This window comes from Geotrypetes seraphini, chromosome 17, assembly GCF_902459505.1.
Source record: "Geotrypetes seraphini chromosome 17, aGeoSer1.1, whole genome shotgun sequence".
Classification (NCBI taxonomy): domain Eukaryota; kingdom Metazoa; phylum Chordata; class Amphibia; order Gymnophiona; family Dermophiidae; genus Geotrypetes; species Geotrypetes seraphini.
In genome coordinates this window covers 7,851,999-7,873,098 of record NC_047100.1, presented here as the reverse complement: position 1 = coordinate 7,873,098, position 21,100 = coordinate 7,851,999, and the positions used below count along the sequence as shown (strand labels likewise).

General features: G+C 40.5%; 1 protein-coding gene across 1 annotated transcript in view; it reads left to right on the top strand.

Annotated features, from left to right (window-relative positions):
- The window catches only part of LOC117351471 (NUAK family SNF1-like kinase 1), a 37,705-nt gene that overhangs the window by 1,387 nt on the left and 15,218 nt on the right, over window positions 1-21,100 (top strand). Inside the window, exons 2-3 of the mRNA XM_033926795.1 lie at window positions 16,174-16,294; window positions 17,860-18,011. Of these exons, the coding sequence (XP_033782686.1) occupies window positions 16,174-16,294; window positions 17,860-18,011 (273 nt within the window). The remainder of the gene's footprint in view (window positions 1-16,173; window positions 16,295-17,859; window positions 18,012-21,100) is intronic.

Here is a 21,100-nt window from a genome sequence, read left to right as displayed (position 1 = left end):
GGTCATCGAAAGCTAATGCCAAGTAATTTAAGTTTTATTTTTCATACAGAAGTTATCCTAACTTGAGCTACAAAACAATCGAGGCTTTTTTATTGTTTGGAACTTTGGATGATCTTAGATTTGCAAACTTTTCAGCTCTGTCAGAAATTAAATCGGAAAAAAAAGAGAACGACTGCAGATGGTAGATGATGGAACGCGTGTTTGTTTATTGACTATCAAGCCATGTTTCACCAATGTTACAATTATCTATACATAACTTTAAAAATTTTGAGGCCCTTTTATTAAGGTGCTCTAACCGATTTAGCACGTGCTAAAGTGCCCGTAGAATATAATGTGTGCCTTAGCATTTAGCGTGCGTTAAATCAGTTAGCGCACCTTAATAAAAGGACCCCTTTAAATAAATAACTCTCTAATTTAATTGTTTGTGGGCTTTGCAATTTTATAATTTCGATTATAATGTGCCGCAAAAAACATTTGCTCCGTTTAATGTGCCGGAGCTAAAAAAAAGTTTGTGGCTTAGGTAATGAAGACGAGATTTGTAGGATTTAGCTCAGACATGTTGCGTTTGTATACTGTTAAGTCTCCGAATCTATGGTACATGCTTAAGCCCTACAACAAGCACAAAAATGCAAAAATCACAAAGAGGCAGCTTTCCCCAAAGTTCCAATGATATGGTGCTCAAAGGGGTCACGGTTTTACGTTTGCAGCGCGCCCACACTTCATGCTTAAGGCACATCTTCTGAAATGTACTGTGTGTTTTGGCAATTGGCATTACCTGCAGTTTTGAAAGTGTGCAAGGCGTGCTTCCTCTCGTGCTGTGACTCATTCCACGAGATACATACAGTCATTCACAGAAGAAGGGAGGAGTGAAGGAGCTAGGCTGTTAAAGTCTGTCAGGCCCACATGAGTTTTGCAATTAAAGTCAGCAGTCTTATGAAGATAATTGTATAAACCATTATTGTGCATAAATAGCCCAGTGTATAAGTAGACGCCATGAAATGAGGGGGTGGAGTCTGGGTGGAGTTCACAGGTAAGCAGCATTCACTAATAATGTAGGTACAGATATTTACAAATGCTTAAGAGCAGATGTAAGTAACATGAAGGGGCATTTCTATATCAAATTTAATGAAAATTTGATTTCTAAGTGAAGTACAATTTAAAAAATCCAAGTTTAGCCGTTATGCAGAAGACACAAAAATCCAGTAGCAAACATGACCATTTTCAAAACAGGAAAACGTCCAACCTTTTGTTTCGAAAATGGCCATTTCTCAGGTGTGTTTGTACACACTGAGCATATCTTTTTGAACCATTTTTTTAAAAAAAAGAGTCCAAATGAAATCGCACAAAAAATGTCATTGGGCTGTAGTACTTTTAGTAGACTGGCCACATAGACATCCCATCGGACTAGTGGAGTACCCTAGAGGGCACTTCAGTGAATGTCACATAAAAAAAACCCAGGTATACATCTAACCAAAAACCCCTTATATTGTACGGTTAGCCTCCAAAACCCACCCAAAACCTACTCGATCCAACTATACAGAACCCAATAGCCTTCTGTCTGCAGGTATCACGTATATGTTGTTATAGTAGGTTTTGGGTGGAATATACTGGTTAGAGTGGGATATGGGCCTGAGTCCCCCATCTACTCCAGGAATCTTCTTGCTGCTCTAATAGTACTGCCCACAGCATCTGAAGCTGTCATACAGACAGGTCTGTACTGTTCCGTTCATATCTTTGGGGGTTGGGAGGGGCTCAGTGATCATGACTTCATCCTTCCAGTGGTCTTCTGGTCAGTTTGGGCACATTTTTGGCACTTATTCATTGTTAAAACAGATCTAGCCCCAGACATCCAAATTGTGCCCTGGACATTATTCTTACATGTCCGATAATGGCAGAAAAACATCCAGGTCATAAACCTGTCCTAGTCCCACCTTCATCATACCTCTAATATGCCCCCTTAAGGTTTAGCCAAACTGCAGATGAACAAATAGGTTTTGAAAATAGTGAATCGGAAGGATTTTGGAAGAAAAACATCCCTCTGCCCCTTTATGCCACTTTGGATTTTTTTTCTTTTTTGAAAATGAGTTCCATGTAGATGACGGCAGATAAAGACCTGCATGATCCATTGAATCTGCCCAAAAAGACAGCTGCACCTGCCACTGTGCAGGTTACACTCCATCAAATACTCAAATACTCCATCACTAATATGGCAGTCATAAAATCACGACATTGTGAAGGCATTTCTTTAGCCTCTCCCAGTGAAGGGTGTATCAAAGATCATGCAAGAAGCACATGAAATCATTCTACTCGCAATATGAGGTCTGTTCAAAAAGTTCCAGGACAGTTTGAATTGTGCACCAACAGGAAGTTCTTTTGAGATGCACTAGGCAGCATTGAGTAGCTTGAAACCTTACGAGTAACCTCCTTTTTTCTGTTTGTTGATATCTATTTTTGTCTCCGAACTACATCAGTTTTTGTGAAAGTGTGTTTTCGTAATCAGCTATTTTTCATCATGTGTGACCTCAATGAGCAAGGCTACAGGGTGAAGTTCATTTTTAAATTGGGTAAGACTGCTACAGAAACTTATGAAATGTTGAAAGTGGCTTTTGGGGAACATGGCATGAGTCATGGAAGGTGTTTTGAATGCGTCAAAGTTTGCAAATTTTGCGCAAAAATGCGATGACAGTTCTTCCCCAGCCACCTTACTCTCCTGACTTGACCCCCGCTGACTTCTTGTTTCCTAAACTTAAATCCACGCTGACAGGAAAGTGATCTGACACCACAGAAGACACAAAGAAAAAATTTGACGCAGCAACTTTTGGCGATTCCTGAAGATGCGTTTAAGGACTGTGGAAACGATGTTGGGGAAAATGTATATGTAGGGAAGGGGATTACTTTGAAGGGGACCCAATGGAGAAAGTTGTAAGATTGTTTAATAAAGATTTATAAAATCAGACCTGGAACCTTTTGAACAGACCTCGTACTCTTAGGACCAAATTCTAATTACGGTGCTGAAAAATCCGCACCAAAAACACGAATGTGATGCACTGCTCTATAAATGGTGCTCCGAGCTGGACACCATTTATACAATAGCGCATAACTCTGGGATCCAAAGAGTGATTTCCTCCGATGCATTGATCCTTAATTAAACAGCTTTGTGGACTTATGGGTGAAGTCGGGCAGAGGTTTTAGCTTAGTCCTACTTGGTCCGCACGAAGGGCTGCAACAAAGGGCCCTTTGGTGTGACTCTTCGGCATGGCCTGCCGATGGCGCAGGCCCTCCTGACATGCAGCCCTTTAAAGGGCTGCTTAATCAGGCCCAGGAGGTAGCAAGTAGGGCCTCAGTTCAGCTGAGAATCCTCAGGTGGAGAGAGGAGGGACAATCAGCTGACTCCCTTCCTCCTCTCTTTGCGTCAGTAGCAATGTGTGAATTTGAAAAGAAGGCGTGGCCATGGGCAGATCAGAGACATTCCTAACAGTTATGCGCATTTTTATAGAATACGCCCGATATGTGCACAACTTAGGCGCAGACATATTTTGATGTTTCATCATTTAGAATTCTGGTACAATCCCTTATACTGAGTCAACCTGATTACTGTAATATCTCCTATTTGGCAATTTCCCAGAAGAATATGCGGCGATTACAACTGGTGCAAAATGCGGAGGTCAAGCTAATTTTTGGGTTGAAGAAGTTCGATCATGCAACACCTTCCTACCGACTTCTGCATTGGCTGCCGATGGAGGCACGTGTGAAGTTTAAGTTTGGATGTTTTTGCTTTAAGGTACTTTCGGTTTAGCCCCCAAATATATAACTGACCTTTTCTCTTTCTCAACCAACAGACATAAGAGAAGCTCACACTTGAATTTTGTCTCTCCACCGGTTAGAGGTTGTAAATTTAAAAGACATCAGCATCTTTTCTCACATCAGGCAGCATTATGGGGTAAAGATCTGGAACAATTGCTTACGTCTACTACTTATGGGGGATTTAGGAAACACCTAAAAACATATCAGTTCCTGAAGTATTTAGGCAACTAACTTGCACAATCTTATTCCACAATAACTGATCCCTAGAGATGTTAACCACTAGCTTTTAACTTTGTTAATTTTACTCAATTTGTAGCATCTTTTAATCATTGTAAACCGCATAGAACGTCACGGTCCTGCGGTATATAAACTGTTATTATTATTATTATTATCATTCCACCAATGTCTAAGAGCCAACCTCATCAGTGACGTCACAGTAGAATGATTGATTACAGCATAATCATGCCGGTACTAATAACTATGTATTATAACACCACCTCAGAGCTCCATGTATTTCAGTATAGAGCTCATGTATTGTAACACCTCACAGAAGCTCTTTGTAACTCTGTATGGTAACATCTCTACAGAAGCTCATGTAAACCGCTCTGAAATGACTCCCCAGTCATTAGTAGCGGTATAGAAGCTTTGAGTAAACAATAATATAGGGCCTGGTATGCAAAGTATGTGATGAATTTGCCAACAGCTTGCCGTATCTCCCACTTATCAAATTGCCTTTTGGTAGTTTTTATGTTTTGATTCACCTCTGACTGACAGATATATATGAGGGGGGAAGAAATACAGAGAGGTGACAATGACTAGTAAAATCCAAGATCAGTTTTAATACAGGGCAACTGAGCCTCACTCAACACTACAGTATTGGAAACTGGATATATTGGGAAGGTGAGGAATGCAGAAAAAAAGCTAGGCTTGTGGCCTAATTACATGCTGAATGCATCCTAAGGTGTGAGTGAATCAGCCCTTTGCACAAATCATCACCTAAGCTTGTAGAAGGTAGAACTGCCTGCTCCACCCAAAGGCCTGTATATTGCACTCCCACACCAAGCGAGAAAATACATTCTGCCTACATGCCAGCTGCCCCTTTATTTAGGAAAGTACTGGATTACTGTGACATACTGACACGCCACTGTAGTTTGCTAACAGGTTAGCACGTGTGTTTTCTAGGTTGCACCATCATCGTACGCAAGTCACTGCTTGGAATTAATCACGGAATGTAGCAATGGGAAGGAATGTGCAGTGTGGCATGCTCTTTTGTTCAGCTGTGCCAGATGGCCTGTGACTCACCATGAAGTGGCCTGTCTGGAACTCACCGGTGGGGGGTGGGGAGGGGGACAGGGGGGTGTTGCTTAGAGGTTAATTTCCAGGGGCAGCACAGGCCCTTATTTTTCTTGTCTCATTCAATATCCTTTTATGGATTGAGAACTGGCTAAAAGACAGAAAACAGAGAGTGGGTTTGAATGGCTACTATTATCAACGGAGAAGGGTAAATAGTGGGGTTCCCCAGGGGTCTGTGCTAGGACTGCTGATTTTTAACATTTATCAATGATCTAGAGATGGGAATAACTAGGGTTACCAGATTTTCCCAAAGGAAAATCTGCACCCATGGTCACGTCCACCGGCCCGCCAAGCTCCATCCCATGCCCCTCCCCAGAAGGCATCCACACAGATAATGACATCATCGCGCTGCGTACGTGCATGCCCCCTCTCGACACGATTTTGACAGGAAGCTTTTCAAAACCCGTGCAACGTGCCGGGTTATGAAAAGCTGTCCGGACCCCCCCTCCCCCCGGACATGTCCTTGAAAAGGAGGCCATGACCGGGAATATCCAGATGTCTGGTAACCCTAGGAATAACTAGTGAGATAATTAAATTTGATGATGACACGAAGTTGTTCAAAGTTGTTAAATTGCAAGAGCATTGTGAAAAAATTATAAGAGGGCCTTGTGAGACCGGAAGACTGGGTGTCAATATGGCAGATGACGTTTAATGTGAGCAAGTGCAAAGTGATGCATGTAGGAAAGAACCCGAACTATAGCTATGTGATGCTGGGTTCTGTGTTAGGCGTCACTGCCCAAGGTAAAGGATCTAGGTGTCATGGTTGAGGCTACGTTGAAACCCTCAGATCAATGTGCAGCGGCGGCTGCTAAGAAAGCAAATAGAATGTTGGGAATTATCAGGAAAGGAATGGAAAACAAAGATGAAAATGTTATAATGCCCTTGGATCACTCTATGGTACAGTTGCACAGTTGAATAATGTGTGCAGTTCTAGTCGCTGTGTCTCAAAAAAGATATCGTGGAATTAGAAAAGGTACTGAGAAGGGCGACAAAAATAATAAAAGGCAAGGGATGACTTCTCTATGAGGAAAGGCTAAAGCGGCTGGGGCTCTTCAGCTTGGAGAAGAGACAGCTCAGGGGTGATATGATAGAGGTCTATTAGTGGAAAGGATAGGTGTTAATCGCTTGTTCACTCTTTCCAAAAAATACTAGGACTAGGGGACATGCGATGAAGCTACTAAGTAGTAGATTTAAAACAAACTGGCGAAAATATTTCTTCACATAACGTGTAATTAAACTCTGGAATTCATTGCCAGAGAATGTGGTGAAATCAGTTAGATTAGCGGGGTTTAAAAAAGGTTTGGATCATTTCCTAGAAGAGAAGTCCATAGGCCATTATTGAAAAGCCACTCGAGCAGCAAAACTGGACCACCAACTCTCCAATTTACTGACCTCGACCACAGACTACAAAACCTTCAAAAAAGAGACAAAAACCCTACTTTTTAAAAAATACATTAAGCCAAACTAACACAGCCAGATCTATCCCAAGCATCACCTACAATACTCTCCAACCCACGCAACTTAGAAACCGTCCAGACTACTCCCAATTTCTTATGTAATCTGCCTTGAACCACAAGGTAATGGCGGAATAGAAATCACTAATGTAATGTAATAAGCAGCATATAATCTGTTTTGCTACTTGGGATCTAGCTAGGCACTTAGGACCTGGGTTGGCCACTGTTGGAAACAGGATACTGGGCTTGAATGATCTTCAGTCTGTCTCAGTATGGCAATCCTTATGTAATATTTTGGACATGCATCTTTCTTATTGGTATAAGCTTCCCTTCTTACTACACCTGAAAAGAGCAGCAAGATGAAAAGATCATTTGCAGCTCCTTTGATGTATCTGTAATGTATTTAATCTCAAACCTTATTTCTGAAATGGAGCTGTAGCAGCTCAGGTCGGGCAGTTCTAACCGTGCCCATCTATGTTTATTCATTTTATTAAAGCAATTTCAGTTTGCAGCACTAAAAATTGTGTTTGGGGGGGTTTTGAAGGAAGTGCAGTAACTTGGAATAGTACACACATTCAAACCATCTTGCTCATCCATAGCAGAATTTCAGCTGAAACACCTTTGGCCTCTGTCTCACTTCTGTTTCTCTCTCTCCCCCCCTCCCAAAAAAAAAAAAAAAAAAAGACATCTGCAGAGAGGAGCTGATCAGCGGGACATTTATTAAAGTCCTGTGATTGAACTGGGACAGTCACAAGCTTGAGATTTTTCAAGCCAGAGCTGCAGATTAAATACCACATGCTCTTCCTCCTCTCACAGCCAGAAAGGCTGAGAGAAGAAAATGTGGGTAAAGTCTATGGATGCGGCTGACTTTTCTCGGCTTACTCAAGCATTTCATCTGCTGTCCTCAGACACCCTCATGCCCTTCCAAGAGCAGAGGATCTCTCCATTACCTCACTCTTTCAATATTTCTGCCCCAGAAGTTGGCTCAGGTAACATCTTACATTTAAAACGTGCTTTTCAATAATAAGGCTGTGGTAAAAGAATTGTTAAATCTTTTCAGAATAACAAATAAGAAAGTCTTAGCTCTTGTATTGACACATATCTAATAAATTAACAACACACAACTCAAAAACCCTCCCACTAGAACCGTCTGATCAGCATCCTAAAAGGTACATCTGAAAAAAGAAAATTAAAGCAAGAAGAGACGGCAGATTTCAAGAAATCAGCCACTGCAGGCTCATTACAGAATGTCAAGTATCTCTCGTTATAATAAGAGTAATAAGAGTGAGAATTACAATTGTTACCATCAGGAACAGCAGAGTAGAAATAACTGCGGGAAACCATCTCCATGTCATTCTTTAAGGAGAAAGTGAAGCATCAGAGTATGAATGGGCTCAGCCACTGACCCTTAAGATATGTGGCAACTCAACTTCAAATGTTTTCAATTGCTGGAATGCCTTATTGGAACAAGCTTACTGGGCAACTCAGATTATGTGCAGACTAATACAGCTTTAAGAAGATGTTGAAAACCATAACGTTGTTTGGGCATTTTTGTAACATTTTTTAATACGTTACTGAAAAATTTGTAGGCTTTGTTTTCACATGTGTTGGTATTATTTTGAAGAATAGTTTGTATTGTTTTCTGTTTTTGATCTATGTATGTTTATTTGGAAACCGCTGTGCCTCCAGGCGGTACATTCACGTTTTTAAATACATAAATTTCCAGTTCAGCTTTCACTCTGCCCCGTACTACTCCCATGCTATCCACATAATGCCAAGAGGGTCTGTATGGATATTCAATAGCATCATCTCTAAATCCTAGTCAGTGGCACTTATGTGGAGGGCAGACAAGTGCTGCTAAATATCGACCCATTAACTTTTTCCTGGCATTTCTGCTAGTCTGTTTGCTCCGTGTTCTGATCCAGTAGTTCTTGGATTTAATGCTCATTGTTTTCATTTCAGAATTAACTAAAACACGCAAAATAACCCATGTTATCTTTTTCATTTACGTATTTACAAATTTATATTCCACCAAATGAATGTCATGGTGGAAACCCTATAAACTAGTTTGGGAATCCGAAGGACCAAAATTATTAAAATAAATTATAGCCGGCATCAGGAAAGGATCAACTCCATCAGGAAGCATTAATGCAGTGCACAATCATGTTCATTTCCTGTGTCATACTCTTGGCTTCCTGATGGTTTTCCTCTTCTACTAGTGGTTGATTTAAACCACCATCAATACTGTTGATTCCTCTCTCTACTGCTTTGACAAATGATGGATTCATATAGGTGAAGGGCAATTCTGTACGTCACACCTACAGTAAGGTGTCCATTGTGCACCAAAGAACATAGAAGAGCACCCTAAGTAAAAACATCAATCACATATTACTTATGCGCGTGACTGGTGCCAAGAATTGTAAATGCTTGACACTTGTTCTATAAACATGGTGCACATTTTAAATAGTGCGTACCTACAAGTGGATCTTACCCATATGTGGATTGAGGGTGACAAGAAAATAAGCTGCCTTTGAGGCCGATACGGGAGTACCACAGGAAAGAAGGTAGTCGGGAGACAATTGTGGTGGCGACACAGGAGTCAGGCTTTTATCTCTTACCCGCTCTCCATGCTGCATTGGGTTATGAAGAAAAAGAAAATGGTAACTCGTTGCTCTACTTTCCTCGTTGAGTTCTAAGATGACAGAAAACGCAATATTGCGGCTCCTGAGGCAGGCCTTTGGCTGAAACATAACTTGTTTATTCAAGCTTATATACCGCTACTAATGACTGGAATAGTCATATCTGAGCGGTTTACATTGGCTTTTCAATGGTGTCACATAGTAACATAGTAATTTACGGCAAATAAAGACCTGAGCAATCCATCCAGTCTGCCCATTAGTTATTCTCATTAAAAATACATGATTAAATTAACTTGTCTCTTCTTTGGCATTTCTGGACCATAGACTGTAAAGTCTGGTATTGTCCTAGGTTCCAAATGCTGAAGTTGCCGTCCAAGCTCACTCCAGCCTATCCAACCAACCTGTCTGCAGGATATCTACCATAGTCTGTCCAGTTACATCCTCATGTTCCAAGTTAGTGGAGTTCCTATTGATGCCCTCCCCAGCCCATCCTACACCGAATCACCATATATGAGACACAAACCGTACAAGTCTGTCCAATATCGGCCTTAATTCTTCAATTTATACCATTTGTTTTCTAATCAGAGATCCTCTATGTTTAGCCCACACTTTTTTGAATTCCATCACTGTTTTCCTCTCCACCACCTCCTTCGGGCTTCTGTAGAGGTGTAACAAAATAGAGCTAATTATTTGGGCTGTGGTCATGGTGTTACAATGCATTCTCCTAATCTCATATCACATTCACCCTATGCTAACCATACAGCACCTCTCAAACCATGTCAAATCAATGTGGATTTAGACTCAACAAAGGCTCTCCAATTGCACCTCATTCTTTGACCTTCATTGCTATTGGTTTCCATCCACTCTGCTGTTGGTAGTTGTGTGGATTTGAGTCGGTAGAGTTTTTTGTTCTGGGTTTTCATGGATTGAGGGTGTGTAAAATAGGCATATCATTATGTGATGTACACTTTACAGCTGGTATGAACCTTTCTGCCTAACACCTTTCTCTAGCTTCTACATTCCCCAAAATCAGAATTTCATCTCAGGAGCATGTGGCATTGAGCCATACAGAGAGTCCAAGTTGGCTGATTTGTTACATTTTCTCTCTCCATCTCTGTCTCTAACTTTGGCTTAGGAGCCAGATTTTAGTGATTTTCTTTGCTTTCCAGGAAATGCTGGCCATTTTGAATAGATTATTTGTGGCACAGATACTAAAAGAATTATTCACATTTTTGTTGGCTTAATGAGGTGAATGAAGTGATTTTCTACTTAAGACATTCTGGAATAAATATTGTTTGGATAATGCCTCCAGTCAGAACTTTGAACTTGCTAGAAATGCCTTCATAAACTAATTGTGTGGGTTTTGTTTTTAAATCACCTCTCTTGTGTCATTAGTAGTGGCAAAGTCTAGACATAGGAAACGCACTGCCTGGAGGAACATCTGGATTGTTTATCACTTGCTTGCAACAGGTTGACGTTTGGCTGGAATGCAGAGACTTGGCTGGCATGTGCTTTCATGAGGGTTAAAGCATTTGGAGAGATAAACCTTTCTGCTCACTTCATGTCTTTCAGATACTTTTTCCATGATGCTGTATCTAAAAATGGACCTCCAGGGTTATATAAGTTCAAAATATAGTACATGGTATTATGTATTTGCATAATGCAATTGCCTGTCTCCTCTATCTATCATCCTCTGTGTCTACTGGTGGACCTTTATATCTAAAGTTTCACCTTCTGTGGCATTATGTAAATGCCCTAACCTTAGTACCTAAATGTAAGAACTGAGATTATAGAAATGTGGTAGTAGTATTTATACACATGGATAGAAACATAGAAACATGATGGCAGACAAAGGCCAAATGGCCCATCTAGTCTGCCCATCCACAGTAACCATTATCTCTTTCTCTCTCCGAGAGAACCCACGTGCCTATCCCAGGCCCTTTTGAATTCAGACACAGTCTCTGTCTCCACCACCTCTTCCAGCACTGTTCCACATATCTACCACCCTTTCTGTAAAAAAGTATTTCCTTAGATTCCTCCGGAGCCTGTCACCTCTTAACTTCAACCTATGTCCTCTCATTGCAGAGCTTCCTTTTGGCTAAGGCTCTTAACATTTGCATCTCCTCTTCCTATAGGCTAAGGCTCTGTGCACCTGCATTGTGAGGTCATAGAGCTGCCCATCTGCAGTAACTATTATCTCTTCCTCTCTCCAAGAGATCCCACGTGCCTATCCCAGGCCCTCTTGAATTCAGACACAGTCTCTGTCTCCACCACCTCTTCCAGCACTGTTCCACATATCTACCACCCTTTCTGTAAAAAAGTATTTCCTTAGATTACTCCGGAGCCTTTCACCTCTTAACTTCATCCTATGCCTTCTCACTCCAGAGCTGCCTTCCAAATAAAAGAGACTCGACTTATGCGCATTTACATTACGTAGGTATCTCTATCATATCTCTCCTCTCCCGCCTTTCTTCCAAAGTATACAGATTGAGATTAAGTCTGTCCCCATACACCTTATGACAAAGACCAAGCACCATTTTAGTAGCCTTCCTCTGGACCGACTCCATTCTTTTTATGTCTTTTTGAAGGTGCGGCCTCCAGAATTGTACACAGTCACATGCTAAGTGGGCTACATTCAACATATGGTAACCATATTTGGGTGCAAAAAAAATAAGCACATGCATACAAATGATAGACACGCCCCTGATCTACCCATGCTTCAACCATGGCCACGCCCCTTTTCAGATCCACAAGTAAAAATTTATGCGTTCATCTTTATAGAACACTGACAGAAAAAATGCATGTGTAAATTCAAATTATTTATAATCCAAAAATGTGGAACAAAACTTGCTCAACCACTTGTAATGTCCCTCATAAAACTGAGACAAAGTCAAAAATAAATCACAATATCTTTTTTGTTTGTGGGAAATGAATCTCAAACACCCAAAAACCCGCAACGCACTGGTGTTTTTTCTGGGTTAATGAATATCAACATTGATTCAAAAACTTCCACTAAGACTGTGCTATATAAATTAGAATTTTATACAGTCATACTGCTCTTCACAGTCTTCAAGTGTAAACACCACCTTTAATGATATCAAAAAACCTATGCTTTATTTTTATTACCCTCATTATTATAAAACTTTTTTGTTTCCATTTCTTTTAAATAACATACTCACCGTGCATACAACTACTACAATTTCACTAGCTTTCATCAAAGTCACCTTTCCTGATGCGCATACATCAGAATAAAATGGTGGCTGCTTTTTTCAAACAAATGTCATCCTATTGAACTAAAGGTCCTAATTGAAACCAATTTACTAATTAACCCCCCCTTTTACAAAATCGTAGCTTGGTTTTTAGCATCAGCCTTGGCGGTAAGAGCTCCAACGCTTGTAGGAATTCTATGAGCATCGGAGCTGTTACCGCCAAAAACCGCGTTATGGTTTTCTAAAAAAGGGGGGTAAGCCTATCTTTAGGTGCTTGTTTGTTTAGGTGTCTATTTTTCGGTGCCTCTTATAGAATTTCCCCCTTAGCTCCTTTTGCTGAATTCCTCCCATATATCTTTTTTAGCCATTGTAAACCGCCTTAAAATTGTGTAAAAGGCAATACTGTATATCAAATTATTAAATTAAATCAAATCAAATCAGCCTCTGTAACCACTAAACTACTCCTTTGCACCCCAGTAAAGGGTAAGTACACTTCAGTCATCGAAACGTTAACGGGATTCAATAAAACTCTAGTATAAGTACAAAATCTTATTAAGACGGTACAAGAACATTCGCTAATGTGCTGCATCTTTTTCATTGGGAAAGATCTATTTTCATTTAATTAAAACTCGGGATCTGCTGTTAACAGTCTTTACCCCCCCCCCCCCCCGAAATGAAATTCCGTCTGCATTATAGTGCTCAAAGGAAACAGCTGCTCCCAAATGAAAAACAAAATTGTAGATGTTATGATTCCGAGAGAAGCAAAACTCTTCAGGGATGATCATGAAAACGATCATTTACTGCGAGAAGCACATGGGGAGTAATTATAGCACTTGGTTACCGTAGCGCTTGCCTTTCAGAGGATACGTCATTGAAGATATGAATGCAGCAGTTGCTCCTGTTTTCCAAACGCTGAGACAAAAAATTGTAAATACCTTCCTAACAGTCCTTTTAAAAACCTAACGACTTGATGAGCTCTGGCAATAAGTGTAAATAGAAGCAACTGTAAGTTTCTCATAATTAGACTGGGTAGCAAAGAGTGGTCACAGCCCTCTTTTCCCACCATAGGACACCTTCTGAGAACCAGCTGCAGGAGTTCTTAGCTAAGCGGGATGACACTATTGATCTTAGGACCAGAGAAGGCAAATGCAAATATGGATGGAGGTGTGGTAGACCCTGATCGATTTTCAAAGAATTGTGTTTGTGAGGAGGTCACTAAACTAAAGGAGGATAAAGCAATGGGGCAAGATGGTGTACATCCAAGGGAACTTAGGGAAGTTCTGGTGGTTCCGCTGGCAAGACCTTTTCAATGCTGCTCTAGAGTCAGGAGGGGTACTGGAGGACTGGAGAAGAGCAGATGTGGTCCCTCTCCACAAAAGTGGGAATAAGGAAGAAGTTGCAAACTGCAGGCTGGTAAGTCTGACTTCTGTGGTAAGTAAATTAATGGAAATGCTATAAAAACAGAGAATAGTGATGTTTCTGGAATCCAGCGGATTGCAGGACCTGAGACAATATGGCTTCACTAGAGGCAGGTCTTGTCAGACAAATCTGATCCATTTCTTTGACTGGGTGACCAGAGAATTGGATAGAGGGAGTGCGCTAGATGTGGTGTATTTAGATTTTAGCAAAGCCTTTGACAGTGTTCCACAAAGGCATCTAATAAATAAACTGAGTGCCTTTGATATGGGCCCCAAAGTGATGGACTGGGTCAGGAACAAGTTATTTGGAAGACGACAGAGGGTAGTGGTCAATGGAGATCGCTCTGAGGAAAGGGTGCCTCAAGGTTTGGTTCTTGGGCCTGTACTTTTTTTAACATTTTTGTAAGCAATATTGCTGAAGTGTCGTCAGGTAAGATTTGCCTTTTTGCGCATACCAAAATCTGCAATAGAGTAGACACCCTGGATGGTGTGACTAACATGACGAAAGACCTAGTGAAGTTTGAAGAATGGTCTGAAATTTGGCAGCTAAGATTTACTGCTAAGAAAAGCAAGGTCATGCAATTTGGGCTATAAAAATCAGAGGGAGCGGTATAGTTTAGGAGGTGAAGAACTTTTATGGACAAAAGAAGAGCAGGACTTGAGTATGATATTATGTGATGATCTTAAAGTGGCCAAACAGGTTGAAAATGCGACAGCGAAAGCTAGAAGGATGCTAGGGTGCATAGGAAGAGGTATGACCAGTAGGAAAAGGGAGGTATTAATACCATATATAAGTATCTGATGAGACCTCATTAGAATACTGTGTACAGTACAATTCTGGAGACCACACTTTTAAAAAGATATAAACAGGATGGAGTCAGTCCAGAGGAAGGCTGCTAAAATGGTATACGTGGAAAGACTTAAAGATTTCAATATGTATTCTTTGTAGAAAAGTTGAGAGAGGGAAGATATGATAGAGATGTTTAAATAAAAAATTACAAAAAATGTTACTCACCAGCAGTGGGCTACCTCTCTAAGATCTAACATTAAGATCTAAAACAGGGGGAGAAAAAGCCTCAAAATCTTTTATCACACAGCAATCTTTGATGATTTTCAGCTGGCGTTCTTATTGTCATTGGCCAAAAACTCACACCCGCAAAACAATGTTAAGAGATTTAAATCATTTTTATACTTTTTAAATCGTTTTTACAAATAATTGATAAGTTATAAAGCTTCAAACTACAAAAAGCTGAAAAAAGCAGAAGCAGAAAACACTTAGCTCTGGCACCAAAGAACACTACTGGGAGAGATCCGCCGGTATTGAATAAACTTCTTTTCAGCGGCGTTCATCAGCCTCACAAAGTAAGCGCCCAAAATCCACAGCAGAGCAAAGGTCCTATAGGTGGTTAGAGTTGAAGCAAGCCATTCAGAAAGGGTTCCCTGATTGGCAAAATCTTAAAAATCAGTATTGTTTGCCGGCAGATTTCCTGGAACATCAGGCCGCTCAGTGGTACAAATTAATATCTGAATTTTTAAATAAGAAACCAAAGACAGGTCTTCGTGACATTTGGAGCATTGAGATAAAGCAGCAGATTTCTGTGTCTCAATGGCCACGAATTTGGACATGGAGGATGAGATGTGGTTTTTTTTGTTACAGAGATCTTTTTGGACCCTGTTCGTTTACAGAAATTGGATAGTTCTCAGTCTAATAGATGCTTGCACTGTCATCTCGATATAGGGACATTGGATCATCTACTGTTCTATTGTCCCTTGATACTTAGATTTTGGCGATCCATTTGGGGTCAAGTGAATGAAGTATTGGAAAATCCTGTGGGACTGACGTATGATACCGTGCTATTTGGCACATTAATTAGGGCTAAAAGTTAAATATCTTCCCATAATAATAAACTTCTCTTTATTATGACAGGGGTTGCCATACAACTTATTTTGAGGAACTGGAAAAACTAGGATCGGTTAAATTATACTTTTTGGTTGGAATCTCTATGCCACACTTTTAAAATGGAACGCATGTTGGCCATGCAACAGGAACATTATAGGAAATTTATGGTTGTTTGGGAGCCATTTACAAAATTCTGTAAGGAGTGATTGTTGATTTTGCCCTTTGATCATACACGTCCAGGGTGGGTGGGGAAATACTTTTCATTTGAGTGCTGTTAAAATGTAAAATGTCTGTATATTATATTGCACTTATTTTTGGCTTTAAAATGAATAAAGATATTTTTTTAAAAAAAATCTAATGTTTGTATAATCAACTATGCCTTCCATTTCTCTTAAGGTTGCCATCAAATCCATTCGAAAGGAGAAGATCACGGATGAGCTGGACAGAGTGCATCTTCAACGGGAGATTGAAATAACCGCTCTGCTCAAGCATGATCACATTGTACAGATTTACGAAGGTTAATCCATGAGGGACTAAAAATTGGGCACACAGGGTCATTTGTGCGTGTACCGGTAACTAAATTGTCGATAAATACCAATCATTGACAAGCGTTAATTTAGAGTTATGGGTGTAAATGACTTACACCCCCTATTCTACCATATAAACTTAGGGCTGGATTCAGTAAATGCCGTCAAAAATTAGGTGATAGGAAAAATCCGCATCAATGCCATTCTATAAAAGGTACTCCAAGCTGAGCGATGTTTATAGAATAATATCTAATGGGATTCCTGTGCTCAACTTTGTGCAAAGAATGACAGCAAATGAAACCTGGTATAAATCCGGGCACACAAGCTGGGTACAGACTTCCAGAATTCTGTACCACTGCATTTGTCTTTTGTGAACATCTTTGACCTGTCTATGCCCTTCCCGTGGCCATGCTATCTTTTGAGGTACGTGCAAGAGGATTTGGGTATGGATCTTTATAGAATCATACCCAGCCGGATCAATGTGCATATCCAAATTAGCATCAATTAGCACCAATACTTGTTAACAGTCAATAATTAATTGTTAACGGCTTGTTATCTAATTTATTTGCATGGGAATCTCATGATCTGGGTGCCATTTATAGAATCCTGGGATTAGTGCCTAATTTTATTACTGCATAGCTCATAGGGGGGCATGGATGTGGGAGGGGCACAGACAGGTCAGGAGAATGCCAAAGTAATTAGATTATGCCATTTATGTGCCCAACTGTCAGTAATTAGGCTCTGGTATAAGTTCTTAAGCCTAAAGTTAAGCACGAAAATACAGATGTACGCTAATATTCTATAAAGGCAGTTCTAGAATGGTGATTAGTGTGATTCTACAAGGTATATGTACCATTTAGAATATAGAATCGCAATTAGCACTTGTGTATGTCGCCTAAGTTAGGGGCACCCATTTAGACCAGATAAAACCAGGCCTAAATGCCTGTGCCTAAGTTGTATGTGCATTCGGTGTATTCTGTAACAACGCAAATAACTTTCAGGAATGCCCCCTTTTCAAATTCACACATTGCAACTGGCTCGCTTTCCAAGATATAAATTTTAGAAATAAATAAATAAAAATATACTGAAAATGGGGGATAGTACAATACAACTTCTTATATCACGCAATGGGAATCATTGTGGTTTACAGCAAGAAGATTTTACATAAGTATAACATTCTTAGCTTAGTTTTAGCGAGGCAGTCTATGGGGCGAGGAGGACTGAGATAGAGTTAAGACTACTGGGAGAAGAAATATGTCTTAATCTTTTCCTGAAAAGACAGTGCATGGGGAGTTGTCGCAGATAGGCAGATAGACTGTTCCAGATGTGTGGTCCTAGGAACTCGAAGGTGGAGTTATCCATCCTTTTCTGACGCACACACTCTGAACGACATATACAATGAAAACTTTCTGGGTGCCCATCCCTTCTAGAGTGTCTCATCACTAATATTTGTAGTCATTCCTGATTTGACATTAGATCAAGGCACAGTAGAGAAAAACAACAGATAAGTGTCAACTTAAAAAACGTCATGGTATCTTTATATATATTTTTACAGTGTTTGAGAACAAAGATAAGATCATTATAGTCATGGAATATGCCAGCAATGGGGAACTCTATGATTATGTGAACAAAAGGCAACGCATTGTAGAGAACGAGGCAAGGCGATTCTTCCGACAGATTGTCTCGGCGGTGCACTACTGTCACAAGGTAAGAACTGTAACACACTGTGGATATTCCCTAGCTCTAATTTTAGATGCGACTACTAAAAAATACTTCACTAGTTCACGGAGAAGACGTTACTGTTCTGTTGTCAAGGTTTATTATTTTTGCTGCCTGAATTTATAGAGGAAGAATGAAAATATAATAACCTTGCAGAAGTCCTTTTTGTAAATCTTGGATAACATTCTTAAGCCATAATTTTCTCAAAACACAGTCATGAGTGTTCAGACTGACAGTCTTTATAGTAAGTGTTGGGGGCAACCAGTGGCATAGTGATGGAGGTTGGCGCCCGGCATCACTGCACCACTCTTCCCCACTGCTTGAATGCCCCCCACCCCCTGCGTACCTCATGAAATCTTAGCCAGCGCGAGCAGCATCTTCCATTTGCTGCTCGCGCCAGCCTAAGCTCTCTTCTGACGTCATTGTCCTGGGCCCTTGAAGAAGACTGCCCCAACTTTGTTAACTGAGCTGAGAACTAGAGAATGACACAGGGACAACTTTTTCCCCCATCCCCACAGGAACTCAATTTCTCTGTCCCATCCCCTATGAGTTTTGTCACTATCCCCGTCTTATTCTTGTAAGCTCTGTCTTAACCATACAAGCCTCGAACACTTATGATTTTAAAGTATTTGAGGCTTGTGCAGAAGAAGACAGAGCTTGCAGGGACAGGAAAAGAACTCCCCAGGATGGGAAAATGAGTTCCCGTGGGGACAGGGAAAAATTTATCACCGTATCATTCTGTACTGAGAACTTTTCAGCGGCCCCTCGTAATTCAGTGCTTACTCCCTTCATATGCTGTGGCTTTCTCTTCAGGTTCCTGTCATACAAAGGTCATGTGATTGTCATTTTGCTTGTCTTTTTATGTCTGTTAAAATAATCTTTGAGATAATGTTTGAAAGGCAATATAAGAAATGATGTTAACAAAACTAAATACATTTTGTCTATTTTCTGCCTTTCAATAAACTAGTTCAATGTTGAAAAAAATGCAAAAACATAAAGACAGCTAAAGAAACTTTATGCAAGCTGTGAGGTTTGCTAATTCAAAGTGTTGTTTATTTTGTATATAAAAATGTCAAACAACACGTTTGGAAACAGCTGTTTTGTGTTACGTTATAGGAATTAATACCAACAGCATATGTTATGAGATTTTTCCTTCTTTTTATGACTGAGTAGCTTAGAGATTTGAGCCATGGGTAACACCCAGGGTTCAAATCCAGTTGCTGCTCCTTGGATCAAATCACTTAACCTTCAAATGTCTCAAGTACAAACTTCAATATTCTCAGCCGAAGGCAGTCGATATTCAATGCTGAGCCACGTATGGGCACCAGCACTGATTATCAAGGACGGGCATACAACTCTTTTTGTGATTTTTATTTATTTTTTTTCATTTTCAAATCAGTGTTATGACGAGCTTGCACTATAAGCCGGATTCTAGAAAATGTGGAACCAGAAAAAAATTTGGCACCAAGTGCTCTTCTATAAATAGCATGCACCCTTTATAGAATACTGCTTTGTGCCGATTTTCACGCCCAACTGCTGGAACCTGGTGTAAATTGTGGCCCCAAATTGGGCGTGCCAATTCATTATTCTAGAATGCTGTACAGAAATATTTGGAATGCCCTTCCCATAGCTATGCTCCCTTTTGGGTTACACACTATTAGGGGCATTTTCAAAACACTAAGATGACAAAAGACGCCATAAATCGGGACTTGGACATCCTAATCGCCAGGATAAAGGCTGCCAGATAAGCATCTCACCAGGTTATGGTGAGCCCCCTAAAACACCCCCAAAACCCACTATACCCACCTGTCTACAACCCGAATAGCCCTTATGGCTGCAAGTGGCACCTAATGGCAGTAGTGTAGGGTTTGGGGCAATGGGGGGTTTGGTGGGCTCACATTTTCCACCATGAATGTACTGGGTAGAGTGGCTTATGGGACTTGTTACTCCTCTCTATGGTCCACTAGACCACCCACCAGGCTACTTAAGATACCTGTGTGCAGCTCTACTAGGCTTGCCTATACCAGGCGCTGATGTTCTGGAGACAGGATGTATGTTTGTATTATGATCTTTGTGGGTGTGAGGGGGGTCTTATCTTGACGCATGCAACAGTCATCTGTTCAGTTTGGGCACCCTTGTGGTACTTAGACCCTTTTAAAAAAGGTCTAGTTCCAAACGTATAAGTTCCGTCCAGGATGTCTTGCAAAATGTTTGATTATCGCTGCAAGACGTCCATGTCTAACCCGCCCTTGAGACTGTCCAAAGCCCACCCATAACACATTGCCACCATGCCCATCTCATGCTTGGAACGTCCAGAGGCTGGAACACCTCACTAGATGTACAGAAAGATGGTTTTGATTATCAGCACTTGGACGTCCTGGTAATTAGGACATCCAAGTGCTAATTTTGGATGCTTTTTGGACATCTATGTTTTTTTGATTATGGGCGCCATAGTGTACACTCTATTCCTGTTGCACGCGCAAACTATTGCACATGCGTGTGCATGCATGCACTATTAGTAAAGATCATGAACTCTTTAACTTGTGCTTCCCATGAGCTAAAGATGCCTACTATGGGATGTGCTAAGGCATCCCGTGGTACATTTGCCAATTTACGCATGCACACTGGATGCTAAATAAATATTTTGTAGTTTTGATTAACATGGGGTTAGCGCATGGGTCCTTACTGCCTACAAAATGGCTCACATAGTATTATTTTTAATGGCTGTGCATTAGCTGCGCAATTAGCACATGGCCATTAATTCTGGAAGTAGGAAAATCAGCCAATAACTGGGCACAGCACAAGTAGCCTTAGTTGGCAGGAAAGACCCGCTTAGGGCATATGCTAAGGCCGCTTTTGCCATGGCTTTTGTATAAGGACCCTTATGCTGTCTATAAAGATGTTTTAATGTGCATTGTGTTGACATTGTAGTTAGATTGTTCAAAGGGCTTGTTGCATTTTTAAAAATTTAATTTCAAAGCAACTTATCATCCTTAAAAGGTTCCTGGGAATGGGGAAATTAAAGTTAATGGTTTTATTTATTTATACAATTGGGCTGGCTACAGTAAATTGCTGAA